The 14,549-nt window shown below is 40.7% G+C and overlaps 1 protein-coding gene across 1 annotated transcript; it reads left to right on the top strand.

Moving 5' to 3' along the window:
• The first annotated feature begins 5,518 nt into the window (after nucleotides 1–5,518).
• dusp12 (dual specificity phosphatase 12) lies at nucleotides 5,519–14,429 on the top strand. Its single transcript, XM_011616309.2, has 8 exons — nucleotides 5,519–6,065; nucleotides 6,399–6,663; nucleotides 7,640–7,753; nucleotides 8,116–8,237; nucleotides 9,966–10,053; nucleotides 10,160–10,251; nucleotides 13,635–13,714; nucleotides 13,844–14,429. The coding sequence occupies exons 2-8, from the start codon at nucleotides 6,401–6,403 to the stop codon at nucleotides 13,985–13,987; spliced, it is 903 nt and encodes a 300-aa protein (XP_011614611.1). The 5' UTR covers nucleotides 5,519–6,065; nucleotides 6,399–6,400; the 3' UTR covers nucleotides 13,988–14,429.
• Nucleotides 14,430–14,549: the final 120 nt, after the last annotated feature.

The following is a 14,549-nucleotide window of genomic DNA, read 5'->3' as shown; positions in this document are numbered from 1 at the left end:
CTCTCCTGGTACAGGAGGCTGACTCCATCTCTACTTTAGATTAGACTTAAAACCTACCTCTTTTAAAAAGCTTATTGTCACTAATTCTGTAGTTCCAGTTACTATGATAGACAGAAAAATTATCATACTTAGGGGGTCGTCTAATCGTTAGGTCACATCTTAGTTATGCTGCTATAGGCTGAGGCTGCCGGGGTCCAGAACCATGATCACCTGACAGGCCTCTGTCACCCCACTGGGTCATGGTCTCCTCTCCTCCTCACCAAGTAGATTAGTGATGTTGTTTCTTGTCTAGTTTTTCTGCCCCCCCCCCCCCCCCCGTAATCATCTACAGGTATCGCTGCCTTCATAAGCCGTTTACTGACCTACTGACCTCCGACCCCGCTGACCCACCCACCCTGACTCTACTGGCAGCTTATTTGCTCAAGGTTTCTTCCTGTTAAAGCGGAGTTTTTCCTTGCCACTGTTGCTTGTTTAGGGTCAGGCCCTGGGATTCTGTAAAGCACCTAAAAACAATTTTGATTGTAACAGACACTATATAAATAAAGACTGATTGATTGATTGTTTGATTGATTCAATCGATTGACACAGATTGATTCAATCGATTGACACAGTTTTTATGATACAGGAAACATGACATGGGAAATTGTGAACAGTGCGAGGTGTGGGAAATTGGGGAACATGTCTAGTGTGCTTACATTTGCTCAAAAAGCAACAAGTTGGAAGGAGAGCACAGGGGTGGCCATTTAGGATTATTAGTGAACAGAAATGGGGAAAATTAATGGAGAAGATGATATCGATAGGTTACTGTGCAGGTATGCTAGAGTGCAGGTATGCTAGGAGTGTCTGTGCCGGTATGCTAGAAGCTCCAAGGAAAGCTATTAAGGAAAAGGAGTTTTGCAAATCAATAGGAAGGGAGACAGAAATCTCAAGAGTCTGGGGAATGATAAGAAGAATGAATGGAGTTTGAAAGGATTTTTTTTTATCGTGTTAAAAGATGGGTAAGTAACAGCAATAAAGGATAGAAAGAATAGGAAATAAAATTTCTTGGAGTGTAACAATTGAGAATGGAACACCACGGGGTAGTATTGTGAGCCCATTTTTATTTTCTGTAATGATAAATGATGTGTTTGCAGAGATGGGGATGGGGTGCTCTTTATTTGTGGATGATGGAACACGCTGGTAGAGGGGTGGAATTTGCAGTTCATTTTAGATAAAATGCAAGAGGCTATTCTAAAAATAGAGAAGTGGGCAAACAATGGGGTTTTGGGTTTTCAGCCCATAAGACAAAAACAATGCTTTCTTTGCGAATGAAAGCTAGTAGGGAAATTAAGTTAAAATGATATCATCTTGAACTAGAAAAGGTTAAGCATTTTAAGAATTTAGGGGTATGGTTCGATGAAAAGGGCAGTTCATATTCAGAAAATTGTTGATAAGTATAAAAAACAGTTTCGGATGGACAGTGACAGAAAAGGCAAAACAACTACAAATATGTCAACTACACATAAGTACAACAGTGCCATTGCCAGTTATTCAACCCTGGCTACTTCCTCTTGCTACAATAGACCAGCACATCAAAGAACTCACAAAATAAGACGGGGTTAGGTGTATTTGTACCAGAGTTTGGTGGTTTAATGGGCAAGAGAACTGATGTCAATTTGTCAGTTTTCACAGGAGAAATGAAAAAACAAAAAAACAGTAAGATCTAAGACCGATGAGGGTGGTTATGTTCAGATTCAAGCTCAGCTCTTGCAAATTTACCTAACAATCGTTCAGATATAGACCAGATATTCTATTAGAAATACAGCTGACACTTTACAGAATTCAGATGTTTTATATCATTTTTGATTGGGTACCAGCTGCACATTAGGGTGACAGAAAATGAAATGGCAGACAAAATAGCTAGAAAAAAATGGTAATATAGATTTAAAAGTTAGTAGTCGTAGGAAAGAAGTCATAAGTACAAATTAATGGAGAAGTGGCAACAATAGTGGGAGGAAGAAAGGAAAGGAAGGTGGTATTATGGAATCTAGAGAAAGGTGGGGTAATGAGGTGTACAGGGAGAGACAGGAGGGAGGAGGTGGCCATCACGGGACTAAGATTTGGGCACTGTGGAAATTTACTGTGAAATCTACTGTGAAACTTACTATGTAGCACAAGCTTATCACGTAACCTTGAATCACTAGAACTGACTTTTGCATGTGCTGAAGAATGTGCGGGCATTTAATCACACTTCCTGGTGCCACCTTGTGACTGGCTCATGAGGTACCGGAACTTATGTAGAACATAATCATATAAGGTAATATGATGTAAATCACATGATAATCTGACCACTGTTGCTAACTTTAATGCTGGATATAAACCAATGCCCAAAAAGGTCCAGCGCGCTTTTACCTGTTGGTAGATTGAGAATGTTTCTCTCGTATTGTGAAAAGGCCCACAATTGTGTTAGTTAGTTGTGTTAATAAAATTTTAGAAGATCACCGACTCTGGTCGTTTCACAGTCCGAACCTACCAAGCAGATTTGCAAAAGAAAATTGGGACTACAAAGGGACTGCTCCTTTTACGAGTAGTCCGTGGACCTAGACCATTATTGGGATGAACGAGACTTGTCTTCACCACAACTCCTAGTTTCAGCGCCTGAACATCATAGAGAAAGGTAAGCACTGCCTGTTTTATCAAAACGCGGCTTTGTAGTGAAGTCAGGTTTTGTGCTAAATATTGTGACCAACAGAGAGTTACTGACCTGTCAGAAATTTTGTGTGCCTTCAGGCGTTCTAGGCGCTTCCTAGGAAAAAAGTGTGTTTTGTGTGCCCTCTGGTGTTCTGGGTGTTCCTGGAACTTAAGTGTGTGCTTTTGGGCGTTTTAGGTGTTCCTAGAATAAGAGTGTGTGCCTTCGGGTGTTTTGGGTGTTCTTCAAAACAAGGGAAAGTTGTGGGGGGGTGTTTCGAGTGTCTCTTAAACAGTTGTAAAAGTTTTTAAAAGTTGGACAATGAGTGGAGAAAAGGGTGCGCCCGGTGGAGAAAAATCGAACTACACCCTAGGCTCCTCAACCACATTCCAATTCGACTTATGCAGCATCATACATTGCGGCGCAGATCCTTGGAAGTGGAGGGGCTATGACGTATATCTCTGTCCCTTTGTGTGGGGAGGCCCATCCGCAGCAAAATGGTGCCCCAAATGCAGCGATGCATGGTTATCCACAGATCCTCGTGGAGCTACCTGGTTGACTAAGCAATACAATGAACCTTGGTGTTCAACCCAAAGTGGCATGTCCCTAGCAAGAGGGCTAGTGAATACTGGAGGTCAGAAGAACCCGGTCCTATTATCACTTACTGCTATTTCAAGAAACCTATGGAGTACTAAGGCCATAGCCAGGTCCTATTGTGGGCCTGACAACACCTCTATGTATTTCATCATAGGCGTAGACGTATCTGGAAATGATCCCATGGGCTTGCTTAGAATTAGTTTACGTTCACATAAAAAAGCTAAAGCTAAATACTGATGCCACACCTGCGCCACTCCCAACACATGCCTCTCGCTAAAATGGGGACAGTCCTTTTGTAATCACGACTGACTACACACAAATCACTCCAGTCGAGTTGTTGTCTTTAAACACAGGTTATACTGATTTCAATCTGTGGCTAGATTGGCTGATGAACGAAGCAAGAACCCACATGAATGGTAGTTGCATCACCTGTGCATCAGCCAGACCACACCTATTCACTGAACCAGCACCCTTACACCTGGACGACAGCTGGAGCTACAACTGTATGCTAGCCCTAACGAGAGAAGTCACGCCTACAACCTGTGTTACCCATGCCTCAGTATTCCTACCAATTACCAATAAGACTACAACGGGGCCATTCCGGTCCTACAGGGGGCCTCCAAATAGCTACATATATTTTAATTTTACAGGATCCATGGTGGCATTTCCCCAAATTGGTACAATATGTCTCAACCCGGTGACGCCTCACTAATCAGCCCCTTACCACACGCAGGTCTATTTTGGTATTGCGGCAATCATTTACGCACATTCATTCCCACTGGAAGTACAGGCAACTGCGCTATGGTTCGAATGGCAGCCCCATTAACACTCTTAGGCAATAAAACTGTCCACAGGGTCAGCACAACTTCTAGCGCTCTCACTGCAAGACACCGGTGATACATTCTTACTAGGCGAACAGCTGAGGAACAGGGCTACTCCTCTCATTTTGATCTTTCTCTAAATTCCCCCACCTATATTGAAGCAATAGGGGTAGCATGTGGTATTCCAGATGAATACAAATTGGCTGATCAAGTGGCAGCAGGCTTCGAAAACATCCCTCTTGTCTCCGCAATATTTCCTGTTACACCAAACAAAAATGTAGACAGAATCAATTATGCGCATTACAATGTTCAAAGATTGGCAAATCTGACCAGAGACGCCGTAGAAAGACTCTCTGAACAATTGGCAGCCATCTCCCTCATGGCAGTTCAAAACCGTATGGCCCTCGACGTGCTCCTGGCTGAAAAAGGCGGAGTATGCTCAATGTTTGGAAACATGTGTTGTACTTTTATTCCAAATAACACAGCTCTGTAACCATAGCGTTGGAAGGCTTGTGTACCCTGTCTAATGAAATGGCAGAACATTCTGGCATAGAGAATCCTCTGGATAAGTGGTTCACTGGGATTTTTGGTAAGTGGAAAAATCTTATTTTAGCCTTGTGTACTTCGTTAGCTACATTTTGGCTGTTATTTTGGCATATGGCTGTTACTGTGTACCATGTATTCGCATGCTTTGTGTTCGTTTCATTTCAGCTACTCTAGAAAAGGGCAGTGGACCCCCCACTGCCGATGCACTAATGCCCCTGCTATCCGCAGACCCTGGAGGTCATCAGTCAGAGGGCGTTGAAGAAGCGGCTGTTACCTTAATGTATATGTCCTCTTTCAGAGGCCAACAGGGGGAAATGTGAAAATTTACTGTGAAATTTGCTGTGAAACTTACTATGTAGCTTATTGTGTAACCTTGAATCACTAGAACTGACTTATGCATGTGCTTAAGAATGTGCGTATGTGCCGGCATTTAATCACACTTCCTGGTGCCACCTTGTGACTGGCTCATGAGGTACCGGAACTTACGTAGAACATAATCATATAAGGTGATAAAATGGCGTCGTCCGTAAATCACATGATCATCCGACCACTGTTGCTAACTTTTCTGCTGGATATAAACCAGCGCCCCAAAAGGTCCAGCGCGCTCTTTACCTGTTGGTAGATGGAGAATGTTTCTCTCTCCTAACCCTAACCCACAATTGTGTTTAGTAAAAAAAGAAAAAGTTTATTAAAGATCACCAACTCTCATTTCACGGTCCGAAACTACGAAACAGATTTGCAACAGCACACAGGATTAAATAACACATTGTATAAAATACGAAAACACAGCACGAGTGGATGTCACTACTGTGTTGAGGAAAAGTCATCAGAGCATATCTTAGTACGCTGTAGAAAATACAAATTGCATAAAAAGCGAATGATCCAGGAATTTAATAAACAGTACAGTTGAATGTAAGGGATATTTCTGATGGAGCAGTTCAGAGAGTAAGGGCGTTAGAATTGTGCTAAGGTTTTTGAGAGGGACTAAGTTGAAAGTGAGAATATAGGGTTTGTGGGTTTTATTTTGTGGGTCTCATTTATTTTTTTAACCGGTATCATGTATTATTTAACCAGTCGGTGCCGGTAATGCACTCGAACATTGCCAACCGCCATGTCCAAACCAAACACTGGTCCCCTATTCACTACTAACTAGCTGCACTAGTGCACTATTTGTATACATTGAAATTATTGTCGTATAACAAGAGCAACAATTAGTGGAACTAAATAGTGATTCCGCCTGTTTCTGCCCGGACGATAATAAAGGCGTTCCATGTGTACTGAACCGTTTCACGTGTATTTTTTATACCCATCGCTTTAGTTTTGAAACAATATTCTCTGTTAATCTATGATACTGTTATTCGGTAGCGACTACATCCCTTCACGTGAATCACCAGGTTTTTGTTTTTTTTGAAGCAACAACATCTCACAAGAAGGTGAGGGTCTATGTTTTTGTTTTGGTCTCTCATTAATGCGATTTAAAAAACAAAACAACAATCAACTATTGGGGATTACATGTTTATCCTTGTGGTTGCTTGAAGACGTTAAACGCTAAATCCAAGAGCCTCTCGGAACAAGAGGATTCTTCAAGAAACCAAAAGGAAGTCTGGCTGAGTTATGTAAAAAATCCACAAGTATTGGTGTGAGAATAATCGATTATTTACTAAATCCCCTTAAAACCTGTCACCAACAAGTAGCACAAAAACATAACACAGCCAGGCATCTTAACCATTCAACAAAATTTAGTATTGCATTATCTCTCTTTGCAGTCATGCTACTGGTGGACCAGGGTCTGTATATCGGTACTGTGGCTGACCTCAATGACAGTCAGGCGTTGACTGATGCAGCTGTAACTCATGTCCTTTCTGTGGACTCCGTTGACCCTACCCCTCTGCTTCCTCCCAGTGCAAAAATCTGTAATAAATGGATTAATGTTTTAGATGTAGAAACATCTGACCTCCTTAGTTACATGGACATCTGCTTCCTCTTCCTTCGGGAGGCTGTGGACATGGGTGGGGCTGCACTTGTTCATTGGTAAGTTAGACATAAATGAAAATGTTTCCATTACTGTAAGGAAATAATCATTATTAACATATCTGTGATACAACCTTCAATAACTACAGTAGTAGTTATGTTTCAGTGGTAGGTCAGTTTGTAGGGAACTGGGCTGAGAAGTGAAGGGTTCTTGTTTGAAGCCCCGATGTAGACACAACATGAAGATTGTCCTGGTAATAGGGGGAGGTACCTTCAGAACCCTGCCAAGGTAACCTTGAGCAAGGTACTGAACCCCGAAATGCTCACATAGGGCCCTGCCATCGCCCTTATGCAGCGTGACCCTGAATAGGATATACAGTAGACAAGAGTAGCATTTAACAAATAAAGCGCAGAAAATATACCTTTGCAATGAGTATTTCAATAAACAAAGTAAAACAAATACACTACATTCACCTATATAATGTATAGTTGATGTATACTGACTGCCTGTTAAAGTCACAGTGCGGGTACAAATTACATCCAAGCCTTTGTCAGATCTTGGCTGCAAAAAGAAAATGAATGAAACTGAATAGGATTCAAAAATTAATGATTAAAGAATAATAATTCAAAGCAAGCTTGAATATTTTATATATTTTGGTCTAGGTAATTTATACTACTAAATATTATGAACTTGTTTTACTATTAGCATTTATTAGTTAAATTCAAACTATTTTCTTCAATTAAACAGGCATGTCAACACATGTTTTACCATTTATCCCTTCATTTAACATCCCTTGATTTATTATAAACTGGCAAGTTGAATATGTCCAAATTTCAGTATGTTGTGACTACATTTATAAAAAATGCTCTCACCAAGAAATGAGGAAGTCACACCTTTTTCCCCCTCTTACGAAGATTAAAAACTGTCCCTGGTGTACTGCATCTCTACGTGACCATTTGTGTAGCTTGTGTTGCAGTGTGCTTTTTCCGTTCCAATTTATAACCCCTGCGCTTTGCTTTACTTTGTGTGTCCCAGCCAAGCTGGTCGTAGCCGCAGTGCAACCATCGTTACTGCTTATCTAATGAAGAAATACCAGCTAAGCTTCCCCGAGGCCTACCACAGACTTATGGTGGTGAAAAAAGATGTTGCGTAAGTGGTTTGTGAATGTTAGATGAACAAATTCAACAAATTGCACTCAATACACTGTCTCTCTGGATGGATGGATGGATGGATGGATGGATGGATGGATGGATGGATGGATGGATGGATGGATGGATGGATGGATGGATGGATGGATGGATGGATGGATGGATGGATGGATGGATGGATGGATGGATGGATGGATGGATGGATGGATGGATGGATGGATGCTTTCCTAAGTTGCGAGGCTAGCAAAAGTTGCTGGACAGTATATTATGAAAGTTATATACAAGTGTATTTTTAAAAACCATTAATTATTTTTCTTACATTCTTATAAAATACTTACAACAAGGAGGGGAAATATGTTTCAGGGTCAACAGGGGGTTTGAGGAGCAGTTGTGCCTGTATGAAGCAATGCAGTGTCAAGTGGACACCTGCGATCCTCTATACAAACAGTATAGGCTGACCAAGATTGCAGAGAAGTACCCTAATGGTACACACACTCACACACACAAAAATTTATGTTTATATATGTTATAAAATACAAATACCTGTCATAAATATATATGACATAAAACTGTCAACATTGAAACTGTACATTAAATATGTACAAGCAGCGTAGTAAGAACTATTGGATTTTTATGAGTTTTCCTTAATGTTGTATGTTTTCTATCTGGGGAACCTAATGTGGCCAAAACTGCATTAGGTTAAAGATCTATATTAAATGCTTTTGACAGCATTTTTAAGTTGGTAGAGGAATAGTTTGCCAGGGCTGGATATGACCAAAACAAACATCATAAAACAGCTGGAGTCTTTTGACACCTGCTGCAGCTTGCATGCTTTGTTTGGCTATACCGTATTTTCACGACTATAAGGCGCACCTAAAACACTGAGATTTTCTCCAAAATTTGCTGTGTGCCTTTGGTGGGTGCACTACGGTAAACGCTCCGCCAATCGATTAGCGGCACACCTACGCGTAAGGATCCCCTAAAATGGCGCCGGTCAAGCGAGACGCGTCTGAATGAGGCTTACTTTAAACTGCAGGCCATCGAATATGCGGCTGAAAATGGCAATCGAGCAATCTTAGTGTTTTCGCTTTATGAGGAGGCGGCATCTCTCCATACGCGCAAGGACAACTGTTGCGCATATGAGTCTGATTCAGATGATTAAGAAGAGGAATTCGGGATGTTGGACATTGAAATAGTGCAGCTGTTTAATTCAGATACAGAAGATGAAAACGTTGATGGTTTTGTGGTGGAAGAATGAGTATTTTGTTCAATAAATGTGTCGAAACTCACTGTTTTACTTCTGTTGTCATTTTTTTACTGTATGTTTCAGCATGCGCCTAATAATACGGTGCGCCTTATGTATGTTTTAAATACAAAAATAGCACCCATAACTGAGACTGCGCCTTTTAATACAGTGCGCCTTATGGTCGTGAAAATACGGTATTTTAGTCAGTCTTGATTTGGAGTAGTGAATGTGATGTAGGATACTGAATTGTATATTGTCTCATTTTGCACAGTAAGCACTGTCATTCACTCTTAACAGAGCACTCTATCAGATGTCCTCTTCCAAGTCCTTGCCTGATTCCTCCACCCAGACCATATTCTGAAAAGAGATTATACAATCACTAATTCTCGAGATAAGTCTTAGAGTTGAAAGGAGATTTTAACAGTTCATCTAAACCAGAAGGTGATGTGTACTAAAAGTTGGAGTCATAATGTTTAAGAAAGTGGCAGACTTCGAGATATCACAATAAGCTAGATAAGGGGTCGGCAACCCAAAATGTTGGAAGAGCCATATTGGACCAAAAAAACAAGAAACAAATCTGTCTGGAGCCGCAAAAAATTAAAAGCCTTATATAGGGCTTATAATAAAGGCAACACATGCTGTAAGTGTCTATATTAGCTGTATTAGCCTACTTTCCAAATAATAAGTAGGCTACAAATACATTATGAGCATTCATGATGAAATGTTTATTTTCCCTGTTTGTCACGTTTTCCTCTTACAGAAATTATATTAAAACAATTTCCATTTTCATATTTTTGAAAAAGCTCCAGGGAGCCACTAGAACGGCACCAAAGAGCCGCATGCGGCTCCAGAGCCGCGGGTTGCCGACCCTTGAGCTAGATCAAGGGAGGCCAGTTTTTTGTGATAAATCATTAATGCTAGGAAATCTAGACTTTATGTTGGTCTTCTGTTTTTTGTGGGAGAGCAGATCTGCACTGTGTACTCAGTGACATTTTTGCTGTTGACCCTGCCCAGTCAAACTCTTCTGATGTGTCCTATCGTTGCAGGAAATGCAGGTAATATTATTATAATATTCATTTAATAATAATATTAAAACTCTTCAGTACTTATTTTGTTATTCATCTGTTGTTTTGACACAATTTCTGGATTTTTCTTCTGTAGAACAACTCTCTTCTGTAGTTCTAATATTCTTAGTCACCTGGTGGGAAATGGATCTTTGTCTTTTGGCCATAAGAAGTCCAGTAATCTGACTGGTAAGAACTAAAACTTGCTTTGTGTCAGTTTGTGTAAGTAAAATTAAGTACGGTAACTCTTTGTTTCCTGGCAAAGTTCCTCCGTACCATTGCAATTCTCCTCTGCCTATTTCTGTTCCATTCTACTGCAATGTTGCTCCCAATCTGTGTATGGTCACCTGTTGGAATACCATGTAATCAGACTTTATCTTTTATCTTTTATATTTAAAAAAAAAATCTTGATCAACTCTAAGATGTTTCTACACCTTGATTGGAATCTAGCTATAGTAAGTTCAAACACCTGTCTATACAGTAAAAGATATTTCAGCTGACATTGTATATTGTCCAACCAAGCCATGAGGTCAAAAGAACTGCCCCTCAACAGACAGGATTGCAAAAAATAATTGCATTGAAGGTTCTTGAGAGCACAGTAACTTCCATTCTTCTGAAACTGAAGATATTTGGAAAAACAAGGACTCTTCTTGCTGGTCAATCAGACAGTGCTCCATATATCCTGTGTGCAGAAGGCAGGAAGTCCCAGAAGGTCAACTGTCACTGCACTCCACCAATTTTGGCTGTATGGCCCACATGAAAGTCCACCTGATGTTTGTAAAATCATCACCCAAAGGACTCTGACAGGGAGAAAGACAATGCTTTGGTTTGATGAAACTAAGAGTGAACTGACTTGATACCAGTCAAACCTCTGGTGACAGACTCCCATCCAGTCTAATGGAGTTTGAGAGGACCTGTAAAGAGCAAAAGCAGAATTCTGAATTATATTTTGTTCTCTTTCCTGACTTATAATTTTATATATGAAGAACCTGATTATTACCGGTATTAAGATAAATGACTTTAGCAGAAGCAACATGGAAAATTTAACATTAATGATCCAGAATTGAACTATTCACTGGCTCTTCGCAAGGCTGGAATATAAGACAAATAGCCCTAGTTTGTAGTTGGAATATACAGTTATCAAATTAGTATAAATATCCCATTGAGTCCCAGACAATTAAAAACATAATGTTTCAAAGCTGTTTTTCATCTGGCAAAATTAAAGGCAGATTACAGGGTCCCTGAGTAGTTGTTGGTTACTATCTGCAATTGTTAAGAAGTTGCAGTGATCACCAGCAGATCATTTTCCTTTTGTAAATATGATTTTTTTGCACTTGGACTTGAAATGAAAATGGGTGATATCTTGAAATTTGTATGACTTTAAATTATATTAACTACTTTGCATATACGTAACACCTGATTAAAAGCCTGCATAATCTAATTTAGAAAGAAATTAATTTTGTACCTATACAAGCCGCACCTGTCTCGCATTGAAACATAGGTCGCGGAAGGACTCAGACGCAGTCTTCTGACAGCTTATTCTGCAGTTTGACTGCAGAAAGAGCAACTTTATTAAACACTGAACAGAAGATACATCAACGAAGGGAGGGCTTCAATCACACACATAACCTGGCTTATGGTGTGCAGGTGCAAACAGTAATTAAAACAGTAATTAAATACATCAACAACCAGAACTCAATAAACAGAACAACATTGAAAGTTGCGAAAGATAACATTTACAACGAACAAAAACAGGGTTAACACCAACCTGAACCCACAGACACACTGCCACAAAGCATGCTTTGCTTTTCTTTTCAAACAGTGCCTGTGACGCGGCAGTAACACAGCAGCAATACAGCAGTAACACAGCACTAACAGGGCTGGTTAAAAAAACATACCGGTAAAAGTCACTCAGATGCGGCAGTAACATAACATAACAGCAACACGGTAGCACAGCACCAACAGGGCTGGTTAAAAAAACATACCGGTAAAAGTCACCAAGAGCTGTCTTCATCTTCCTCCTGTGTACTGAAACCATGGAAGTCTTCCTCCTCAGTGTCAGTTTGGAATAGCGTCAGACATTCTTCGCCACACACTCTCTCAGTCTCTCTTTCGTTGTCGCTATCAGTGTCACTCTCATCCTGAGGTAAATTCACTCCTGAGCTTGTGCTGTCCTCTCCGTCACGCAGCAGAACGGCTTTTCGAAACCCGTTGGTGATGGTGGATTTTTTCACACCACTCCACGCTGTCAGGATCCACTGGCAGACTTGTGCAAAAGTTGCTCTTCGCATGCGGCCAGTTTTGGTAAACGATTTCTCGCCGCTGGTCATCCAAGCCTCCCATTCAACTTGGAGGGTCACTTTGACACTAATGTCAAGTGGCTGCAAATACTTTGTTGTACCCCCAGGAATCACAGCTGGAATGGAGTTTGTCCCCTTGATGGCTGCTTTCACAGAATCTGTAATATGGGCCCTCATGCTGTCCAAAACGACTAACACTTTTTTTGTATGAAAAAATCCTCCCGGTCGCTTGCCATAACACTCGGTCAACCATTCTTTCATTAGGCTCTCTACCATCCACCCTTTCGTGTTAACTTTCACGACATTGTCTTTCGGGAGTTTTTCTTTTGGCAGTAATCCACTTAAAAATTACCATTGGTGGAAGCTTCATTCCGGATGCAGTGCAGCCCAAAACACAGGTGAAATGCGTCCTCTCATGGCCGCTTGTTTTCAGTGTGACAGATGCTTCACCTTTCTTGTTGACGGTCCTGGTGAGGGGCAGGTCAAACGTCAGAGGTACCTCATCCATATTTATGTTGTCGTCTGGTCCGATGGAATTCTCTGCTCTCTTTGTTTGAATGAATTTCTGAAAATTTGCGACTTGTTCCTTGTATTCGGGATGGAGTTGCTGACACAGAGTTGTCCGTGTCCTGATGGACAGACCTTTTCGTTTCATAAATCTTAGACACCACGATGGTCCTCCTTTGAAATCCTGAATTTTCTTTTCGGTGGCGATTGTTTTTGCTTTCAGTCTTATCTGCACAGTAGAAACACCTCGGCCATCTGCTCTTTGTGTGCTCACCCAGTCCTCAGGAATGTTTTCCAGTTCGGGCCACCTGCTTTTATTACCTCTGAAAGCTTTTTTCATCTTTTTACATTGCTCCGGTTCTTCCCGCTGCCGTTTCCAGCGTCTCACCATCGATTCATTTACATTAAGTTTACGTGCAGCAGCTCTGTTGCCTTCTTTATCGGCCAGTTTGATTGCTTTTAACTTGAAAGCTGCGTCATATGCATTTCTTCTTGCATTTTCCATAATGAGGGTCTGTTTATGCTAATTTTATTCATACACAAAGCGCGAAGTTACATTAAACTTGCGTCTTCCTCGACACATATATTCCACCTGTCTCAGTCTTACCTTTTCTGCTTGAGCGCCCCTAGCGGCCGATAGAAAAAATACATAAATAAGCCACACCGTAGAATAAGCCGCAGTGTTTAAAGTGTAGGAAAAAAGTAGCGGCTTATAGTCCGGAAATTACAGTACCTAACTTATTTATTTAAACTGTTGTGACCTAGGAGATGCTGTGTGTACATCTTACTTTATTGAACCGGTTCAGTGGATGGAACAAGCAATGCTAGGAGTGATGGATGGTCAGGTAACACAATCTCCTGTTTTTCTAAAATACAACTGTAGTCAGAAAGTTTTCAGACAGAACAGATTCTTCAGAGGTACATTACTTCATAAGCATAATTAAGTGTTACTCTCTTGTGTGTACTTCTTTTAGCTGTTGTGTCCCAAGTGTAGGTCAAAGCTGGGCTCTTTCCGCTGGTATGGTGATCAGTGTTCCTGTGGTCGTTGGGTTACTCCTGCTTTCCAGTTGCATCGCAACAGAGTGGATGAGATCCGACAACTAAAGATCCAAAAATAGCACACTTGTGCATGTGCACGCACACAACACACACAGTGGTCTATGAATAAAATCTTATTACAATGAGTATGAGAATAAGTCATTGAGGGCATACCCCATTGGAGACATGTTGTTGCATAGTTCTGTGTGCTTCCTACCTGCACAGGTTACAATACGAGAAACTTGGCCACAATAACTCAAACTACTTGAACGCCATAAAGCATGGTGTGTGGTTTCAACACCGTGACTCTCCAACAATCATGGAAAAACTAAGTCTCCATTCTCGCTCCAACAAAAGTGGATTTCAGTGGCTTTAATTAGTGATTCCCTCCATGTGTCCATAATTCCCAGTTCCTGCATCATTGTTATAATTCTGTAACTATTGTTCTTTGCATAGGGTTTTGCATTTTAAGTACTTTACCTGTAATTATAAAAATAAATCTACCTTTCTTTTGCTCTGAAATATGTTCATAATTTAAAGCACTGAATATCAAAATTGCAATTTCTCTCCTCCCAGACCCCTAAAGAAATGAAAACATGTTTCCTGCAACAATGCTACCGTATTTTCACAATCATAAGGCGC

The sequence above is a fragment of the Takifugu rubripes genome, chromosome 22, assembly GCF_901000725.2.
Source record: "Takifugu rubripes chromosome 22, fTakRub1.2, whole genome shotgun sequence".
Lineage (NCBI taxonomy): Eukaryota > Metazoa > Chordata > Actinopteri > Tetraodontiformes > Tetraodontidae > Takifugu > Takifugu rubripes.
Note: the sequence above shows the minus strand (reverse complement) of the source record. Positions and strands in the feature narration are given on the sequence as shown.

Coding starts and splice junctions, on each gene's coding strand:
- dusp12 (XM_011616309.2), top strand. CDS start 6,401: ATGCTACTGGTGGACCAGGGTCTGTATATCGGTACTGTGGCTGACCTC. Junction 6,664..7,639: donor GGGGCTGCACTTGTTCATTG/GTAAGTTAGACA, acceptor TGTGTGTCCCAG/CCAAGCTGGTCGTAGCCGCA. Junction 8,238..9,965: donor TGCAGAGAAGTACCCTAATG/GTACACACACTC, acceptor GTGGGAGAGCAG/ATCTGCACTGTGTACTCAGT.